Genomic DNA, 12,890 nt, shown 5'->3' with positions numbered 1-12,890 from the left:
ATTCACTTGTTCTTCTACCTACCCATGTGCCCATGCACCTACTCTTTCACCCATCCATCATCCATTTACTCATCTGTCCTTCCACCCATGCATCCATCCACCCATCTTTTTCACCCACCCATTTTTTCATTCATCTATTCATCCATCCATCCTTCTCTCTACTCATCCACCCATCTGCCCATCTATCAATTTGCCCATTCACCCACCTGTCCACCTGTCATCCATCCATCTATATATCCATCCACTCACCCATCTCTCTATCTATCATCCATCCTTCATCTACCCATCCAATCTTCCGTCCAGCCAGTCAGTCATCTATCAACCCATCTATTCACCTACCCATGCATTCCTCCATTCATTTCATCCATATCCATCCATCCATTCATCCATCTATCCCTCCATCTATCCATCCATTCATCCATCTTTCCATCTATCCATTCACCCATCTGTCCATCTATCCATTCACCCTTGCAGCCATCCACCCATCCATCCATGGGTTTAACATGTTTCCCCTGCATCTTCTTTTCTCTGCCATAAAGAATGAGATCAAGAAAGACATGTCAGACATAACAACAGCCACAGCAATGAGAAGTCATGTTTTCCAGCATCTGTTCTGTGCCAGAGACTGGGCTAAGTGCTTCATGTACTGTTTTGAGACAGTAGGACAGATGGTACAGCAAGGACTCTGGAGCAACATGTCATGGGTTCAAATCCCAGTTCTGTCATTTAATAGTAATGTGACTTTGAACAAGGTATTTTAATTTTTCTGTGCCTCAGTTTCTTTACTTGTAAGAGAGACATTAATCACCTACCTTATAAGACTTTTTTGTGATGATTAAATGGCTTTTATATATATATAGCAATTAAAACAAAGCCTGATCATAAAAGGCACTATTACTAATCCTCTCAGTGACTGTCATTTGTTGTGGGTGATCATATTCTCACATAGCCAATGGGAAACTAGGCTCAGAGACGTCAGTAACCCACCTGAGCTCATGCAGTTCCTGAGGGGTAAAGCTGAAATTAGAAGCTAAGTTAATGTGACTTCCAAGCCCATGCTTCCAAATATAACAAAATTTTACCTTCCAGGAAAAGTTGATTAGGATATGTGTAAAAGAGAGTTAGGAGGGAAGCACAGGAAGGACAGGGAGGATTTGAGGCAGAGAGAGGTAGTTCCACTTCTCCTTTTTGCCTCTTCCAGGGCTGACCGGTCTGTCACAGTCTGGCAGTGGGTGGAGTAGGCAGTGGGCAGTGATATGGAAACCCCAGGAGGGAAGAGTTAGTGGCATCTGTCTGCATCTTTTGCCCCTTTAAGGAGTAGGGCCTGGAGAGGGAAGGCCCAGTCCCACTTCTAAACATAGAATCTTTAAGAGGAAAATTGTCAGCGAGGAAAGATGCAAACTGCTGACCTCTTATACCTTAGAGTCTAGGTTTTACCAAAGTAGAAATTTAATAGTTTGTCATAAGTCTTATTGGTGTTTTGCTCATGTAGGTGACTATTTTTACTCTCATTTAACCTCTCATAACAATTTGGACAGCTAATATACTCAGGAGGTATTTTTCTTCTCAAATTTCCATTGTCCATGCTTGCAAATGGATAGTTTATAAACATGATTGATGGTCCCAGAGAGGAATCTTGCAGCATTATCTGTCCATTGGAATTACCTTCTGATGAGGAAAATTTCAGTTTCACTCATATTGAATTGGTTTTGGGGGTCTGTTGTGCTTACACCTGCTACCTTGAAGATGCCAAATTTATATTGTAAAAAAAAATGGCCATGGTGATTTCATTTTCCTTCTGAATTAATTATCCACCATGTTGATTAATGAGTCCTCTTTCAATTTCTGGAAAACATTTGCTGCATGTGCATCAAATTCTATCCTAATTTTGCTCTGACACCTTGCTTGCCATTTGGTGAGAACTTGATTAATTTTTATGTGAAATAAGTAAGAAGAAAGAAAGAAGAATTAATGTCATCTTCTCTCTTTTTTTTTAAATCATCAATAGCTAATCGAAGTATTAATCAGGTCTTGGATAATTTAAGCAGTACTGTTTCCCCTTAGAAGATGTTATCATCGGCAAACCTATTCCCAAGTTTTAATAGCCTACATTTAGTAAGTGGTTCCTGTGTGCTGGACGTGGTTCTAAACTCCTGTGTGAAGTCAGTCACTTCCAAGAGGAATATCACTTGGACAGTTTGTATATGTAGCAAAACTGGCCAGAGAAAATATGTTCATCTTTGAAGCACAGTGACAAGATGACATTTTTGTGACCTCGATTTTGCGACCTCAAAAAATAATTGTTCCTGAGAAAGCAGTGGGTGAATCCTGCTAACTTTGCCGAGCTGTTGAAGTAGTAAAGACACGTGAGAGTCAGAGCCCTGCATATGTAGCCCAAAATGTCTCTGTCCGCCTCATGGGATCGTTAGGGACTTTTAGGGGAGTGGAAAAATATGTGTATTTCATTGTTGTCTGAATAATTAAAAATGGCAAAATGCCATAGGGGGCAATGAAAATTTAACTCTTTACCAGTGAACCTGATTCTGTATGGAAATGAAGAGTTCTTAATATTTGTTTTCCTCTCTTGCAGCCCTTTGGGAAATTAATGGATAAGAGTTGGCTTCATTAGTGGCATGGTATTTTAATTGATTTAAAGGGACATTTCTTTTGTGGCTTTGGAACACCCTGACAGTTTTTATCATCGCCTCTTCTGACAGATTATCCATAGTGATTAACATTAAAACTGTTACAGTGAAGAGTGCCTCTGGGACTGTCTTCCCAGGCAACTGGGAAGGTGAGCTGTGGGCACTGACTCTACTCTGCAGCCAGTCTTCTGTGAGAGGGAAGAACCAAGAATGAGGAAACTATTATTATTTAGAACCAACAAAGGGCCAGGCTGTGCTGTGTGCCTTCTGTTTCTTCTCTTCTTTAACTCTGAACAGCAACCTATGAGGGTGGTCCTCATTGTGCTGGTGTGGAAACTCAGTTCTTTACCCAGGCCCCTTAGCTAGCAGGTGCTTTCACAGCAAACCACTGGTAAAGCAACTGGTACAGCACCTGCTGTTTTCCCAACACAAGCAGCCACACATTTGGTCGTGTAACTTAATGAATTAATGAATGATGGATGGAGTGGTCAAGTAAGATGTGTTAGTTTCCTATTCAGCTGTAACAAATTACCACAAACTCTGTGGTTTACCACAATATGAATGTATTATCTTAGAGTTCTGGAGGTCAAACTCCAATACAGGTCTGACCAGGTAAAAATCAAGATGTCAGTTGTAGATAGATCAGTGGGGTGGCTATCATTTACAGTAATCCATTGCACATATCAGAATAGCTAGAAGGGAATAATTCTAATGTTTCTAGCATAAAGAAAAGACAAATATTTAAGGTGATGTCTATCCCAATTAACCTGATTAAATCTTGCCACATTAAATGAATGTATTAAATTATCACATGGGCCCAGAAAATGTACATCTGTTACTTGTCAATTAAAAAAAAAAGATGTCAGCTCTAGGGGAGGTTCACTTCCTGGCCTTTTCCAGCTTCTTGAGGCTGCCTACATTCACTGACTTGGAACCCCTTCTTCTATCTCCAAAGTTGACGTCATCACTCCTATGTCGGCTTCCTTCGCTGAATGGCATTCTCCGACTCTGACCCTGCTTCTGCCTGTTTTCCTATTTTAAAAGGCCTTGTTCTTGATCTCAATCTTATGGTCAGCTGATGAGTGGCCTTAATTCCCCTTTGCCATGAAACCTAACATGTTTGCAGTTCTGGGGATTAGGCTGTGAATGTCTTTGGCAGGGGCACTGTCCTCCCTGCCACATGAGGCTTCTTTTAAGGTGTGAAATCCATTCTGTATGCCTCAGAGTAGAGAAGGGATTTTGTTTTCTGAGCTTGTACAACATTGATTGTTGAGTTCATTTGACATTTAGCCATATACACACTGCCTTGAGGCAGCTCTTGTGTTTCTTTCTTGCTTTGTAACCTGCAAAGCACTCGTTGCATAGACACATGTTCAATAAGCACTTTTTGAGAAAATGAAAGAAGCAAATGAATGACCTATTGTTTAAAACTAGGCTAAATTGTGTCTTAAGGGAATGGAAGCTATTTTAATCTAAGATGGTAAAATTTGAGCATCAAAAAGAATAATGACTGTAGTTGATCAAAACCTACCAAATGTATAAAAACCTTCGATTTCATAGTGACGCTATGCAGAGGGAGAGAGGGCTTCCTAGGTTTAGTTAAACATTGGGACTCAGAAGACTCTCACAGGGCACTCGTGGCCTCATCTCCTCAGAAGGCTTGAGGGTCTGCAACACCACTTGCTGTGAGGACAGCATTATTTCCCTGTGGGTGTCCTCACCACAGGTCACACAGCAGCCTACACAACTGTTTGGGGGGCATTTTCCTCCCAGGTGACACAGGTCAGGTTCAGGGAGATGCAATCCACATCAAGCAGGTGCAGGAGTCTTTCTGGCTTAAAATACTCCTACCCCACAGGTGGCAATATCTTTTGTAACAACTCACAGACATCGCTTCCAAGGGTCCCACAAGAGATATGCCCAGTTCAAAGAAGCATCTTCCTCAGGGAGGTACAAGGTACGGCATCCCTGTTAGGTATTTAGTTTATTTACCAGTCTTCTCATCCATGTGTAATTTACCAATCTGGCATTATTTTTTTTTTTTTTTTGAGACGGAGTCTCACGCTGTTGCCCAGGCTGGAGTGCAGTGGCGCGATCTCGGCTCACTGCAAGCTCCGCCTCCCGGGTTCCCGCCATTCTCCTGCCTCAGCCTCCTGAGTAGCTGGGACTACAGGCGCCCGCCACCGCGCCCGGCTAATTTTTTGTATTTTTAGTAGAGACGGGGTTTCACTGTGGTCTCGATCTCCTGACCTTGTGATCCGCCCGCCTCGGCCTCCCAAAGTGCTGGGATTACAGGCTTGAGCCACCGCGCCCGGCCATTATTTTTGCTAAAAGCCATGTTGCCTGGTAACCTATTTGATGTTCTTCCTCTTAGTACGTTTCTGAGTAAGAGTTAACTAAAGCTCAGATTCTCAGGAAGCTGAGAAAAGTTATATAAACCTTTGCCCTCATGCTAAAACATAACAAAACAAGCTGATAAACAAACAAACCCAAACTCATTATTCACCATTGAAGGCTGCTAGACATCAACCCTTTAATTAAAAAATTGATAAAATACAAGAGAAATAATTATGCAGCTCTCTGAACTTTATGTCAGAGTAACAGAATTGTTGATGAAAGTTCTTTTTGAAGAATTTCAGCTTAAAAATGCAGAAGAAATGATAGAATTAGACAATGTACATTTTTAAACCCCTAATGAAATCATGGATCTAGGTAACAATTAGAAATTTATAGGAAAGAAAAACCATTAAAAAGTGTACAAGGTACATGAATAGACACTTTTCATAAGAAGATATACATGCAGCCAACAAACATATGAAAAAAAGCTCAATATCACTGATCATTAGGGAAATGCAAATCAAAACCACAATGAGATACCACCTCACACGAGTCAGAATGGCTATTACTAAAAAGTCAAAAAATAGGCTGGGTGCGGTGGCTCATGCCTGCAATCCCAGCACTTTGGGAGGCCGAGGGAGGTGGATCACTTGAGGTCAGGAGTTCGAGACCAGCCTGACCAACATGATGAAACCCAGTCTCTACTGAAAATGCAAAATTAGCTAGATGTGGTGGTGCACACCTCTAATCCCAGCTACTCGGGAGGCTGAGGCAGGAGAATCACTTGAACCTGGGAGGGAGCGGTTGCAGTGAGCCAAGATCATGCCATTGCACTCCAGCCTGGGCGACAAAAACGAGACTCCATCTGAAAAAATAAAAAAATAAACAGGTGTTGATGAGGTTGTGGAGAAAAAATAATGCTTATACACTGCTGATGGGACTGTAAACTAGTTTAACCATTGTGGAAAACAGTGTGGCAATTTCTCAAAGACCTAAAAACAGAACTACCATTTAACCCAGCAGTCCCATTACTGAGTATATACCCAAAGGACTGTAACTCATTCTGTCGTAAAGACACATACACGTGTATATTTATTCCAGCACTATTCACGATAGCAAAGACATGGAATCCACCTAAGTGCCCCTCAATGGTAGACTGGATAAAGCAAATGTGGTACATATACACCATGGAATACTATGCAGCCACTGAAAAAGAGTGAGATCATGTCCTTTATAGGAACTTGGATGGAGCTGGAGGCCATTATCCTTAGCAAACTAACTCAGTAACAGAAAACCAAACACTGCATATTCTCACTTATAAGTGGGAGCTAAATGATGAGAACACATGTACACATGGAGGGGAACAACAGACATTAGGGCCTATCAGAGGGTGGAGAGTGGGAGGAAGGAGAGGATCAGGAAACATAACTAATGGGTATTAGGCTTAATACCTGTGTGACAAAATAATCTGTACAACAAACCCCCATGAAACAAGTTTACCTGTATGAAAAACCTGCATATATACCCCTGAACTTAAAAGTTAAGAAAAAAAAAAATAAGTGGATGTTAAAATCATTAGACGCATGGTTGATAAGAAATATTAGAATGCAGGGATCATGCTGACACTGCTTGAACCTATGGGTTCACCCTAACCTTACCCTGTAGTATGGATATAAAGGAAGCACACAGTACAAATATACTACCACTGTGGGGGATGCTGGAAAACGAAAAATGGAACCAACGTATAGTCCAGCCATTCCACTACTAGATATATGTCCAAAAGAAAGGAAATCAATATGTCAAAGAGATATCTGCATTCTCATGTTTATCACAGCACTATTTACAATAACCAAAATGTGAAACCAGCCTAAGTGCCCTAATGAATAAAGAAAATATGGTATAAATACACAATGGAATGTTTTTCAACCATAAAAAAGAACAACTTCCTGTTATTTGAAGCAACATGGATGGACCTAGAGGTCATTATGTCAGGTGAAATCAGCCTGTCACAGAAAGACAGATATCGCATGTTCTCACTCATGTGAGAGCTAAAAAAGTGGACCTTGTGAAGGTATAGAATAGGATAGTGGTTACTGGAGCCCAGGCATGGGAAGGGGTAGGTTTAGACGAAGGAAAGCAAGAATATAAATAAAATATATTTATTACCACTGAACTGCACACTTAAGGAAAAGATGGTGGCCGGACGGGGCGGCTCACACCTGTAATCCCAGCACTTTGGGAGGCTGAGGTGGGCAGATCACAAGGTTAAGAGATTGAGACCACCTGGCCAACATGGTGAAACCCTGTCTCTACTAAAAATGCAAAAATTAGCTGGGCATGGTGGCGGGCGCCTGTAGTCCCAGCTACTTGGGAGGCTGAGGCAGGAGAATCGCTTGAACCTGAGAGGTGGAGGTTGCAGTAAGCCGAGATCGCACCATGGCGCTCTCGCCTGGGTGACAGAGTGAAACTCAGTCTTAAAAAAAAAAAAGGAAGAAAGAAAAGAAAAAATGGTAAATTATATATGTATATTTTGTCTCAATTTTTAAAGGTCACTCAAAAAAAGAAGTAAAACCAATTGAATGAAGATCTTCGATCTAACTGTTAGTTTACAGGAAATACAGGGAATAGAGAGAGGTACGGTGACACCCATGGAAGCAACTGGTCAAATCCAGAACATGGGACATTCTGCAGGATGGTGGCCTGACTTCCCTAATACATCAATGCTGTAGAAGGAAAGATGGAAGGCCAGAATGTTCTAGAATAAAGGAAACTTAACTGGCATTATGGGATTTTGTTTGGTTCTTGAATTAAATGTTCAATTGTAAAAAGACATTTTGAGACACTTGAGGTAGTCTGAATAATGACAGATACCTAGACATTTCTACTTATTGGGATTGTTTTAATTTTTTTTTTATTTTGAGACAGTATCGCCCCTGTTGCCCAGGCTGGAGTGCCATGGCCCAATCTTGGCCCACTGCAACCCCCGCCTCAGCCACCCGAGTAGCTGGAGTTACAGGCGCCTGCCACCACACCTGGCTAATTTTTGTAGTTTCAGTGGAGACGTGGTTTCACCATATTGGCCAGGCTGGTCTTGAACTCCTGGCCTCAATTGATCCACTCCCCTTGGCCTCCCAAAGTGCTGGGATTATAGGTGTAAGCCATTGCACCCGGCCTGTTTTAAATATTTTATATATAATAATAACAGTGTAGGGAGTCACACTCTACCTCTGCCCTCTTAGGGGTCCCAGCTGGGCCTGAGAATTAAATTGACAAGAGATAGATTAACAGGAAAACAACATGCAAATTTAATATAAGTTTGACATGACACTGGAGCCCACGTAAGGAAATGAAGACCCAAAGACGTGGTTAGAGGTGAATGGTAATATGCTGAGCTGGACAAAGAATAGCACGTTGTGAAAAAACAACTAAATTATGTGGTGAGGCTAAAGGCAGGTAAGAATTATTTTACCAAGATCTATTTTTATAGAATTATGTTGGTCTCAACTTTTCATGCTTGATGATAAGAATGTTGCTTTCCTTCCAATATAGGGATGGCATCCTTCATGTGGGAATTTCATCCCTCTACTTTTAAGAAACAGGTTGGACCAGGCGCGGTAGCTCACGCCTGTAATCCCAGCACTTTGGGAGGCCGAGGCGGGCGGATCACGAGGTCAGGAGATCGAGACCATCCTGGCTAACATGGTGAAACCCCGTCTCTACTAAAAAATACAAAAAATTAGCTGGGTGTGGTGACAGGCGCCGATAGTCCCAACTACTCGGGAGGTTGAGGCAGGAGAATGGCATGAACCCGGGAGGCAGAGCTTGCAGTGAGCCAAGATTGCACCACTGCACTCCAACCTGGGCAATAAAGTGAGATTCGGTCTCAAAAAAAAAAAGAAACAGGCTGAAGCTCAGAGTGATCTGGTATTTGCTAGTTTGTTTGTCTTTGGAGGCATCTTTAGCTGAAAATAGTCAGTATGCCAGAACACCACATTTTGGGATAGTATATTTTACCACCCTTTATCAACAAGGTTAGGTAAAGTAGATAATGCATGTACATATTCATGTAGACAAGTTACTTGATACATAGACATACACACATCTATCTGTCTGTTGATCGGTCTGTCTACATATAACTCCTTGACAGTTAAAGAAGCACGGTGAGGTGTTTATAGGTAAAATGACAGATCTGATATTTGCTTTAAATTGCTCACACATGAAAGGCAGTAGAGAAAACAAGATTGGTCAATATTGACGAGTTTTGAACCTGGTTAATGTGGAAGTCATATATTGAAGCCCTTGCAAATTTTATAATAGTTTTCTTAAAACCCTTGTATTTTTACAATCGTACACCATTCAAATGATCAAAGATGTTTGACATGGTGGAGGGTGGGGCTAAGTGTGAGGATCCTGATGTATGGCTGGGGGTCTCTTCTGGAAAGCAGTTTGTCTGGATGTGCCAGGAGACTTACGGATGTCGCTGATATCTGACCCAGCAGTTCCTCTCGTGGGAATCCGTACTGAGGAAATTACTGTGAATATCAAGAGCTCTGTAAAAAGTGATTTGCTTCAGGATTATTTTAGATTTTGAAATTTGCAAGTAATCCAAATGTGCAACAATAGAAGAATGGTCATTGAATGGTGCTGTATCACATGACAAAATATTTTGCAACCCTTATAAAGAAGCATTTAGTTTTTAAATACCACTGGAAGATACCTATAACAATGTTAATTGGAAAATAGCAATGTTAATTGGAAAAAAAAAGGATAAAATTGTACCTGCATGCATCTGTGTAAATAGTGGACATTTATGAAAAAATATGCATAGAAAAAAGGCTGGAAGGAAATATGACAAAATGTCTTCATTAGTTTGAATTGAATCATGACCTTCTACTGTAAAGACATGCAGCACTATTTACAATAGCAAGGACTTGGAACCAACCCACATGCCCATCAATGATAGACTGGATAAAGAAAATGTGGCATATGTACACTATGGAATACTACACAGCCATAAAAAATAATGAGTTCATATGCTTTGCAGGGGCGTTTGTGAAGCCGGAAACGCTCATCCTCAGCAAACTAACACAGGAACAGAAAACCAAATACTGCATGTTCTCACTCATAAGTGGGAGTTGAACAGTGAGAACATATGGACACAGGGAGGGGAACATCACACAGCAGGACCTGTCAGGGGTGAGAGAAGGAAGAGCATTAAGACAAATAGCTAACGTATGAGGGGCTTAAAACCTTGATGACGGGTTGATAGGTGCAGCAACCACCATGGCACATGTAAACCTATATAACAAACCTGCACGTTCAGCACATGTATCCCAGAACTTAAAGTAAAATAAAAAGTAATAATAAAATAACAAAATGCCTTCATTAGTTCTGATTGAATGATGGATTCACAGTGAATGAAATCTTTTTCTATTTGTCTTTATTTTCCAGACTTATTTTTACCATGAACATAAATTATTTTTTTTCCTATGTAGCTTTTCTTAGCTTTATAGAGGTATGATTAATATATCATAAAATTCACACATTTTAAGAGTACAGTCTGATGTGTTACTGGAAGTATATACAGTTTTGCAACTACCACCAGTCAAGTTTCAGAACACTGTGACTCTGTGAACTGCCTCATACATACTTTCAAGTAGACTTTATTTTTAGAGCAGTTTTAGATTTACAAAAAAATTGAGAAGATAATACAGATAATTCCCATATATCCTGCACCCAGGTTCCCCTATTATTAACATTTTCTATTATTATGTTACATTTGTTAAAATTAACAAACCAATGTTGATACAGTGTGATCATGTATCAGTTGTCATCAAAGTCCATGCTTTATTCAGATTTTCGTAGTTTTTAATCTAATGTCCTTTGTTCTGCTCTGGGATTCCATCCAGGATATGACATTACATGTAGTAGTCATGTCCATAAATTAATTTTTAATGGGAAGAAAAGTAAAATAAACTTTATTTTTAAATCCTCCAAATATATTAGCTATCCATTTTTCCCTTGGTTTCCTTGTCGTTGTTGACTTGTTACTTGTTGACAAAAACATGTCTTATACATTCCTTTTTGTACATCATGTGGTACCTTACAAATTTACTAAGTAAGAGTCAGCTAACGGCCTTCAATAATTGGATGAAGCAGAAGTGAGTGGGGAAAGGAAGAAAAGGAGGACAAAGAAAGCCCTTGCCTCCACATAATTTAAAACCTCAGAGCTTTGAAAGACCGTTGGTTTCTGTTGCAATTTCATGTAATGGACTTCTTTTGGTTTTTGTGTTTCCTAGGTTGGAGATTGCAACCCTGAATCGAGCAGATGCAGATCTGGAGGCTTGTCGAACACAAATCAGCAAGGATATCATTGCCCTTCTACTGAAAAATCTCACCAGCAGTGGCCACCTCTCACCCCAAGTAGAGAGAAAAATGAGTGATGTTTTCAAAAAGCAGTTTATGTTGCTGGAAAATGAAATACAAGAGGAGTACGATCGGAAGATGGTGGCATTGACAGCTGAATGTGACCTGGAAACAAGAAAGAAGATGGAAAACCAGTACCAGAGAGAGATGATGGCAATGGAGGAAGCAGAAGAGCTGCTGAAACGTGCTAGTGAGAGGGTAAGACAGGTCTGAAAGGAAGGCATTCACTTCCCTTTCTCTCAGGGATTTGTCATTTATCCATCTACCCACTCATCTGTCCATTTGCCGCCTCCATCCATCTACCTGTCACCCATCCAACCATCCACCCATTCATCTATTCACCCTTTCATTCATTCATGCAACCATTCCCACCATCCATCCATCATCATCTATCCATCTACCCATCCACCCATTCACCCACTCATCCACTCATCCATCCACCCACTCATCCATTCATCTATGCACCTGTCCATCCATCCACCCACTCATTCACCCATCTGTCCATCTACACATCCATCTATCTGTTCATTTATCCACCTACTCATTTATCCATTCACCCTCCCATCCATGCCACCCATCACCCATCCAACCATCCATCTACCCATCCACTCATTCCCCATCCAGCCATCTACCCATCCACTCATCCATTTACCCATTCACCCATGCCTCCATCCATCTACCTATCCACCTGTCTGCCCATTATCACTCATCTACCCATCCATCTGTCCAGAATTCATTAGCAAAAATGTGTTGATTACTTACTGTCCGTCAGGCATTGGGTTAGGCAGTGAAGGTATAGGGAACAATGAGACATGGTTCTTCCTTTCAAGAAGGTCATAGTCTTATAAAAAAAATCTATACACATAAAAAATGAGACTTTATTCAGTTGTGTTATAATAGAGGTATGTTCACAGTGCTATAGAATTCATGGGTAGAGAAGAAAGGCTTCATTCATAGCAGAGCACGTCTGTAGAGGGCATGGTTCACAGAAAGTTGTGATGTCAGAGTGCATGTGTCCCCTTCTGGACTATAGCCTGTTAGGTTACAGTTCTCTCCAGCACAGGCTCTAGAGTCAGAAAAACCTGGACTCACAGTCTAGTACATTCCAGCTCTGTTCCTAAAGGCCTTAATTAGGCACTACAAGTCTAATGGCAGCCACCTCTCAGGGTGGGTGGGAGAAGCAATGTAGGAAAAGCAGCTGCCCGGCACCTATGGGCTGCAGAAGGCTCTCAGCTCACAGTGCTCAGCTGGAGTTCTCATCACTCAGCCTTCCCAGGGCTGGCCCAGATTGCTCAGAAGTCAGCTCTTGTTTTTCCAAAAGTTGTGTCACTTGCTGCCTTGAAAGAACTAGAGTTTTTCCTGAATGTACAAAATCAAACCTGATTTCTGTTTTCCTCTGTGAAAGAGATGGCTTATTCAGTTCATGTGACCTGAGCCTGCAAATCCTGTTCTGAACATTTACTCCCCTAGGGAGGGCTTCCA

General features: G+C 41.1%; 1 protein-coding gene across 6 annotated transcripts in view; it reads left to right on the top strand.

Moving 5' to 3' along the window:
• EVC2 (EvC ciliary complex subunit 2) overlaps nt 1-12,890 on the top strand; it is a 184,737-nt gene that overhangs the window by 57,835 nt on the left and 114,012 nt on the right. For all 6 annotated transcript variants that reach the window (XR_007725944.1, XR_007725942.1, XR_007725943.1 and 3 more), the window contains one exon: nt 11,282-11,606. Coding sequence is in view for 3 of the 6 variants with exons in the window: in XM_050792076.1 (XP_050648033.1) it covers nt 11,282-11,606 (325 nt within the window). In the remaining 3 variants the exon portion in view is untranslated. The remainder of the gene's footprint in view (nt 1-11,281; nt 11,607-12,890) is intronic.

Source organism: Macaca thibetana, chromosome 5, assembly GCF_024542745.1.
Source record: "Macaca thibetana thibetana isolate TM-01 chromosome 5, ASM2454274v1, whole genome shotgun sequence".
NCBI classification, from domain to species: Eukaryota; Metazoa; Chordata; class Mammalia; order Primates; family Cercopithecidae; genus Macaca; species Macaca thibetana.
Note: the sequence above shows the minus strand (reverse complement) of the source record. Positions and strands in the feature narration are given on the sequence as shown.